At 56.0% G+C, this 8,288-nt stretch overlaps 1 protein-coding gene across 1 annotated transcript; it reads right to left on the bottom strand.

The window, feature by feature from the left end:
- Positions 1–1,307: 1,307 nt before the first annotated feature.
- Positions 1,308–4,277, bottom strand: TMEM61 (transmembrane protein 61). Its single transcript, XM_009319796.1, has 2 exons — positions 3,928–4,277; positions 1,308–1,593 (listed from the first exon to the last, which is right to left on the bottom strand). The coding sequence occupies exons 1-2, from the start codon at positions 4,275–4,277 to the stop codon at positions 1,308–1,310; spliced, it is 636 nt and encodes a 211-aa protein (XP_009318071.1).
- Positions 4,278–8,288: the final 4,011 nt, after the last annotated feature.

Raw genomic sequence — 8,288 nt, 5'->3', positions numbered from 1 at the left:
CGGTGGCAGAGACGGGGACCTGGAGAGCAGCTGGTCCCGACGGGACTTTCCCAGCCCTGGGGGCTGGAGCTGGACTTGGCTGTAAATCGGAGCTGGCAGAGCCCCAAAATAAGGGGGACGCCAAGGCGCAGCATGTTTTCAAGGGCTGTGGGGCTGCAGCAGGGGAAGACGGAGTGCTCCAGGGTCTTTTTGGAGGCCGGTGGGTTGGGAATAGCCCCCACCTTGCTCCGGCTGGGTGCTGGGGAAGCACCGGTGGGGCTGCCTCAGTGGGGCAGCAACCAGGCTGCGAAGGGTAGGCTAAAGCCGGGGAAGGATGGAGCAGGATCGGTCCACCCAGGGGAGTGAGGACATAACGTCCATGTGCCCTGTGTTTGCTTGAGATGGAGCAGGGGCGTTAAAAGGTGTCCCCTTCCCACCGCACATCCGACAGCCAGACAGTAGCAGTGGCTCTAATTAGCCTTCAGTTTGTTCCCTTGCTTGCCTGCCCACGTGGAAAAGCATGTATAGCTTATGAAAAATAATATATTCTATTATAAATAATATGTTATATTTGGCTGTGGCTCAGCAGCCACTCTGCAGCCCTGCAGGTCTGCAGGGGGCCCAGAGCAGCCTGTTATTTCAGTGGGATGGAGCAACTGGCAGCAGCCCCTGATGAAGTTGGCATTTCCTCTGGGCAAGGCTGCAAACCCGTCCGTGGTGGGCAGGGAGGGGGGTGAGCCACTCAGGGTGTCTTTTTATAGGATACTGCCTGAAATGCCAAGTGCACTTGGATGCCCTGAATGCACGCACAAGCCACTGAACATCTCTAAACCAAATGAAGTGAAGCATGGGAGTCAGTATGCGGGGAAAGTAAGGTGGAAGGGATGGAGATACAGCTGGAAGGGGCATTGAAAAGGTAGAGGAGCGAACAGGGCAGCACGGAGCTGGTTTTTCTATGGCCGGATTCCTTGTTCTTTGCTGCAGTTTTTATTATATAGCTCTTGCTTTGAGCGTGCAGCCCCTGGCCTGATATGAGCTCCCCACGGTAGGTCAGAGCAGGGAATGCAAAGCATCTGCAACCAGCAGTGGTTTTATTAAAAATACAAAGGCTTTCAAACATGCCAGTTACCCCCACCGCTCCGAACACGTTGCCCACAGGACCCACAATCCTGACAGCCCTGGACTGATCGCTCGGAAAGAGAGACGGACCCCTCCGCCTTCCCCCTCCTTGCTCACCCTCCTCTCACCCCAGCAAAGGAAGGGACTCGGTTTAAAGCCGAGGGACCGGGCAGCCACCCGCAGAGTCCCGGCCCCCCACCGCCACCAGCTCAGACACCCCGGATGCTGATGTTTTCGTAACTGGGGGGAGGCGTTGCCTGCGGCTCCCCAAGGTGCCGGGTCTCCAGCCAGGACAGGCTGGGGCGGAACAAGGCGCTGTCGGAGGAGCTGCGCCGGCGGCCACCCTGCCAGCTCTCGTCCTCCTCCAGGTAGCGGTACAGGGGCGGCGTGAGCTCCTCCTTCCTCCTCGGGGGCTGGACGTAGGCTGGGGCGCCATGGGCAGGTCTGCAGGTCAGGGCTTCTTCGTAGGTCGGGATGGCGCTAGTGTCCCAGGTACTGCAAAGGAAGAAGAAACCCAGCAGCGCACCCTGTCAACCAGAGCATCCCAGCACCCAACAACAGGAGCACCCCAGCACCTGTCAACTGGAGCATCACTGTGCCCTCTCAACCAGAGCATCCCAGTGCCACATCAACCAGAGCATGGTGGTGCCCCATCAACTGGAGCATCCCAGCACCCCATCGGCTGGAGCATGCCTGAGCATGGTGGACATGCACATGCTGGGGACGGCACGTGGGCAGGTTTTGCATGCCTGAGGTCATTAGAAGACTGTGTCAGCGGCTTTTTGGCACCAGGGGGGTGGAGAGCCATGCCGGAGGAAGGGCATCATCCATCAGACCTTGCAACAAAGCAATGTCACCCAGTTCCCACCGAGTTTATTAACCCCTCACCCAAGAAAAGGAAGGGCAGCCTGGCAAGGCAGCCTCGAAGAGCTGCCACCTCCGGTGTTAAGAGCAACAACTGCAGGTGTGACTGACCACAAAACAGCAGAGGTGCTGGCTCTCGAGACATCTGCCCCTTCATTCTGCACTGCGCTGCTTCCCACAGGCAGGAGAGCATCCTCGTCGTCTGCCTAACCCCAAAGTCACTCCCCAAAGCACAGAGGCTGCCGGCAGCTGACTGAGTGGTTTGGCACGAGCAGCTGGGTGAGAGCTAGGCATCCCGGTTCAATGCGGTCATACCCCACCCTCATGCCCGCCGGAGCCCTCCGTGCACCGGCCAAGCCTGGTGCCACTTCCAGCAGCGCTTTGCTGAGCAAACACAGCTTGTGTACAGGGAAAACCTCCACCCAACCTTTGCCCTGCGTACGGCCGCTCTCGACACCCTACAAAACGGTGTGGTCCCAAAGACGGGGAGGCTTTCAAAGAAACCCACAGTCCGCTTGCTTTTGCAGTTGAAAACCCAGCGAGGCATGCTCGGGGAGGCTGCAGGCACCAGAGGGGCACAGCTTGTCCAAAGGGAAAGCTGCAGGGCTCTGCAGGCATGCCTCCATCCCAAACTCAGCAGCCCCCTGTCCCGGACTCGCTGCCCCAGGCATCCGCATCGTGGCTTTCGCCAAACAGCCTCAGCTTGCAAAGGGACGCTGCCTTGGAAATGCGGAGAGGGCGGTTTCTCCCAGCACAGGATGTCACGCTGCCAACCCTCTGCGGAGCGCCGTTCTCTGCTTTGGAGGGCTTTGCTGCGTGAATGCCAGCGCAGCTGGGGCTGCGGGAGCTGCTGCAGCGCCAGCGATGCTGGGGCAATGCCTTCCTGTCCAGCACGGGAGCTCAGGGAGCTCAGGGAAGGGGACATTCCCCGTGGGGAACACAGCAAAGCCCTCCATGGGAGGAGGAAAACCCCCCAGACTGCCCAGACCAGCTTATGATCTCACCCCCTGATAGTCACATGGGCACTGAAACGCCCAGAGAACCACGAACGTGCCTCCCGCCCCGACTGAATTTTTATGGTTTTATGTTCTTAAGTTTCTTTTAGTGCTGCTTTTCCCCAGAGCCTGATTTATGCTGGAGCCAAGATCTTTGCTGTGACCCCATAAAACAGCACTGGGAAGGGCCGGCTGGCTCGGCTTCCACAGCAGTCTCTGGAAAAAAACCCTTTTGATCAAAAAACTTTTAAATCAAGAAGTGGGAATGAATCTCAGGCTCACACAGGAAGAGTCTGGGGACCCAACAAGCAGCAGTGGTGTTTGGGGGGCAAGGGGTCTTCCCACACCCCAAAACAGGCTTCATAGAGGGACCCTCCACCTGCACTCCCATCTCAATGCCAATCCGAGGATTATTTTCCTTCTTTTTTTCTTTTAACTCCCTTTTAACACAGATTTTGTTTCCATTAAAGAGGGCACAATCCCCATCATCCTTACAGAGCACTGCAGACCTGTGGCACCGAGGAAGGTTCCAGCAGCTGGAGGTCTGGATGAGCCCCCCACACCCAAATCCAGGCGCTCTGCCAGAAAACCAATGCGGTCTTCTGCTTGGTGGCTCTGCTAAGGAGATGTCTGCCTCAGCCGGTGATGGTCCCACAGGGCAAGGAGAGCCATCTGCGGCTGAGCCGGCCACGGGAGCAGCCAGCATGGGCATGGAGGCTGCCTGCAGGGAGGGGAGGGTACGGGGGCTCGGGCTCGGGTTGACACTAATGAGGAAAAGCTGCTTCTCAGGGAGCAGGAGAGCACAGAACGGGGTCTGAGCAGCAGCCAGCAGCACGGCAGCGTTACTGCTCATCTGAGCTCGCCCACAAGCAAGCCTGAGAGCAGGCTTAGGTACACGGCCATGCCGGGACAGTCAAACCCACCCTCAACTTCTTCCCACCCAAGTGCCACACGGGGATGTGGCACCCACCTGCAGTTCCACTTCTCCATAGGCTCCGCGGTGAAGTACTGCAGGTCCCTGGGGAAATGGTACTGGTAGCGGCGGGAGACCACCCTGGCGTTGGCTTTCACGGACCAGAGGAGCCCAAAGAGGAGGAGGATGCCACCGATGCCACAGCAGAAGAAGCTGACAGAGCGGAGCAGGGCACTGGAGGAGGAGCTGGACACCGCCTCGGCTTCCCGGGGAGGCAGGAGGTGAGCCCCACTGCTGGCCGGGGTGCCCACCTCTCTATCGCTCCACCAGGCGAAGCACAGCGTCCCCGTCACCAGCAGCACGGCCCCAGTGATGGTCATGCCGTAGCGGAAAGAGGCGGCTGCCATCCTTCAGAAGGAGGTTTTAGGAGGGGAGAAGAGCGAGACAGGGCATGAGAGAGCCCACGTCCTGCAAGACAAGAAAGGGACCAGGTTTGAGAGGGACAAGATCACGGAAGAAGACATACCAGAGGAGAAAACTACTGAGCTAGGACCTCTCTGGGCGTTGCACACTCTTCAGCTACTTATTATTGACCATCAGAAGGGGCATTTCCACCATCTCAGATGGGAAGCCCGTGCGCAGAGCAAAGTCAGCCACCAGTCTGGACCCATAAATGTCCCAACAGACTCGTAAAAACATCCTCATTTTCAAGAAATGACCCAGCGCTCCCATGGAGGCAGGATGAAAACCCCAGCCAGGGGAGCTACGGAGGCGGCTCTGGGGACTTGCATAGCTCTTGTCTTTGGGTTTTATTCCAGACTTCCTCCCAAGCTCGGAGGAATGCCAGCTGGGTTTCTGATCAAAGCAAGGCTTATGGAAGAGGTTAGGGAGAGGGACATAAATTTAAGATGTCATTGTTTCCGAATTATCAGTGCACATGTTTTCTCCTCTGAAACTGGAGGTAAATCGGTCCTGCGGTGACAGTAAACGTCTGGCATCACTGCTCAAAAGCCTGCAGCCCAGGGGATTCGGGGCTGCACTGCCTCTTGCTTTCTCAGGGAAAAGGGCCAAGTACCATCTCTGAAAGTCACAGAGATGCTATTTCAGGGAAAAATCAACACTCAGATGCTGGCAACCCAGGGTGCCTCATCTAGGGATGGCTCCTGAGACGCCAAGCCAGTGGGGACCCCAAAGAGTCTCCTGTGACTGATGGAGCCCACAATAGCTGCGGTCCCCACCATCACCAAGCTCGGAACAAGGATGGGAGCGGGAATCAGTCCGTATCTCCGTTAAAAGTGAGGAATGTGCTGGGTACAAGCTAAACCCTTGGAGAGGGTATGACCTACTGCTGAAGTAGGTGTTTCTGCTATGCTGGTCAGGGGGATTGAGGCAACAGACTGCAGAGATCTATGAGGGTCCTGCTGACCCAGCTATGATGTCCCATTTCAAGACACTCCAGAAGCACAGAGGGGCTTCAGTTTATTTTAGAGGTGGGGTAAATACCCTGATGCTGGAAGAGTCCGCTCGATCTTCATCCAAATGAGCTTTTGCACATCAAATCTTGCTCCCCTGGGTCAGCTCTAGCGCACACCTTCTCATCTCCCCGGCATGATCAATCCCGCAGGTGTTATCACCACCTTCACCGTCCCTATCAGGGTGGTTTGGGGTCGGTTTGACAACCAAAGAGATGAGGCAGTGCCACATGTTTCTGTTGGGTGGCACTTCTCAGCTCAATGTCACACACTGAGAGCAACCGTCCTTCCCCAGCACGGGAAAATTTGGGGAGGTTTCTGATGTTTCTGATCTCTGGGGCTCTCACTCCCCCTTGCTTTCTCCAGCAAACAACAAGCATCTGCTCTCTGGGCTTGGGGATGCCCAGCCCCCAACCAACCAAACAGCACCAGCAACCGGGGAGGCAGAGAGGTCCCACCACGTCCCCTCTGGCCTTGCTCACTGCCCAGAAAGAAGATGCAGGTTCAGCTCCCACTTCTTGATGAACAAAAAGCTTTGGACCATGCGGGAATTAAGCACCAGCATCCCCTTACAGATTCAGTCTTGGGTGACTCCTCTGCAAGGGCTTCTCGTGGTGTCAGTGCCAGTGGAGAGCCTGCATGCTGGGGGCTGTCCAGGACGGAGATGGAGCTCAAGCACAGAGGTGGATAGGGAGCTGAGTGACCCACACTCAGCCCCCACCTCTGCCTTCATCACTTTGCTTGTATGTCAGTAAAATGAAGATAATCGGGTGGCTTTGGTCTCCATTCCTCCAGGCAGAGCTCTCCTCCTACAGCGGGGACTCAAATTGTACCCTGAGATCTGGAAGTGCCAAGCCAGAGCTAAGAATGGAGCAGAAGTCCAGCACAGGCTCGGTGTGATCAAGGGCGGGTGGAATTACATTATTTCAAGCCGTTATTTATCAGATGGGCCCACTAAATGGAAAGCCAAATTACTTTGTAGTGAAAGAAACACCATCTGATCTAATCTATGTTTAATGAAGAAATCCGATGAGAAGTGGGATTTAGGAAACCTGCAGGAAGGCTGCAGGACTGGGAGCCCCGACAACACACTCCGGCTCTCGTCCCACGGTCACGAGCCCAAATTGCCACCCGGGCTGGTGGTGGCCGGTGGTCCCCACCAGCAGCCACAGTCACCCGCCAGGAAGGAGGGTGTTTCTGGGCTGAGAGGAGGCCCGTAACGAGAAGACATGTTTAGATGCTCCCTCCTGAATGGCAGGGACTTGGCTGAGCTGAGATGGAGAAGGGACTGTTAGAGACCAGTTAGAGATGCTGTTAGATGCTATTAGGGATCAGCATCCTCCAGCTCACCACCGAACACGAGCAGGACACAGCAGACAAGCTGGGCTTATGTTGCCTTGCAGCAGTAGATGCTCAGGAGAGCGCAAGGACCCTACTGACCCATGAATCCAGCTCCTTTTGAGAGCATTGCATTTTCCTGGAAAATTTTCAGCCAATATTATTTGGAAAAAAAAACCAAACCACAACCCAAAAACCCTACAGCAAAGCTCTCGATCCAACTGCATGGAAATTACAGGTCGCTCCACACTGAAAGCCTGTATTGAAACAGCACCAAGAGTTGAAATGTTCAGCTCCTGCAGTCAACACTCTCCTCATTTGGGGGTCAGCCTGGTGAGGTTTGGGAGATGCTGCAATTCCCCTGCCCAGGCACGGGGAAATTTGCAGCCCCCAGCGCTGCACACATCTGGGAGCGCTGGCAGCGATGGGGAGGCGGACGTGGAGAGAAGGCGGAGAGCCTCTGGGAGGTGACGGATTGACAGCTCAAGAGAATAAACTCTTCTCTCTTGACAAAACCAGCGCAGCGCGGGGAGCAATGCTAAAAGCTCCTCCAGCCTACCCGGCACATGCTCCCGCAGCACGTGTGCGGGGGCGGCTCCTCTGTGCGGGGTGGCATTGCCATCGTACCGTCCCATTGCCAAACCCCGTCTGTCTCGGGCTGGCACGGCTCTCCTGAGCCTCTTTAAAAGACCCACAATGTTTTTCTCAGTGCACCAACCGCTGGAAGAAGAGGCCAAAGGAGCAGGGGTGGGAGGCAAGGTGTGATGCTGGGGCAGGACCCAAGTCCCTGCTCCTCGAGCCTGCTCCCGGCTCCGCTCCCAGGGCACTCAGCATCCTGCACATCAGGTCTCCTGCTGAGCATTTCCAGCGCAGGCTTCCCCAGAGGGGCTGTCCCTCCGAAGATGGCAATTGCTGGCTCCCAAACACCCATCTCCACCCGCCAAGCCACCCTGACATTTTGTTCTGCCCCGTCTCCTCCTTTGACCTGCTCTGAAATAGTCTTTCTGGGGAAATAGATTTGCACATTGCACAGACAAACAGATACAAATGGTAATAGTTTACATAGTTCCAGTAAGATGCTGAGAATAGCATCCCCCATATAAAGTTATGCAGATGGTGATTCATAGGGTCTACTAAGCATTACTCAGGAAACCACTCTCTTCCAGTGACACAAGAAATGAAGAGAGTTTTGAATCTCTCCGCCATCAAACAGAAATCCACCTCCACACCCCGTCCCTCCACGGCGCTTACAGACTGTCCTTCCACACCATGCGGGCTGGAGACCTTTAACTAGGCGCAGACGTGCCAAGAGGAAGGCCGGGGAGAGACACGCCGAAGCGCAAGCGTGTCATTAGGGAGATTCCTTCCTGCCTTTATCTGAATTTGCTGCTATTATTATTATTGTTGTTGTCGTTGTTGTTGTTGTTATTTAGGGCTTTGGTAGCCATCCAAACCATAGTAATGATGAAGCTTTTGAAAGAGCATCCGAGAAGCTCTGGCATCGTCAGCCTCCCAAACGCAGGTTCGGATGGAGGGGAGCCCTCACGGAGCGAATCGCATGTATCCCCCCCGAGCCGCCGGGCCCCCAGCAAGGCCACCCATCGCTTC

The sequence above is a fragment of the Pygoscelis adeliae genome, unplaced genomic scaffold (genome assembly GCF_000699105.1).
Source record: "Pygoscelis adeliae isolate BGI_AS28 unplaced genomic scaffold, ASM69910v1 Scaffold181, whole genome shotgun sequence".
NCBI classification, from domain to species: domain Eukaryota; kingdom Metazoa; phylum Chordata; class Aves; order Sphenisciformes; family Spheniscidae; genus Pygoscelis; species Pygoscelis adeliae.
The sequence above is the reverse complement of the archived record's forward strand: the minus strand, read 5'-3'. Positions and strand labels throughout refer to the sequence as shown.

Excerpts from the sequence above, each read along its gene's own strand:
- TMEM61 (XM_009319796.1), bottom strand. The coding sequence starts at position 4,277 with ATGGCAGCCGCCTCTTTCCGCTACGGCATGACCATCACTGGGGCCGTG. Across the intron at positions 1,594-3,927 it reads ATGGAGAAGTGGAACTGCAG|TACCTGGGACACTAGCGCCA; the intron begins GTGGGTGCCACA and ends CTTCCTTTGCAG.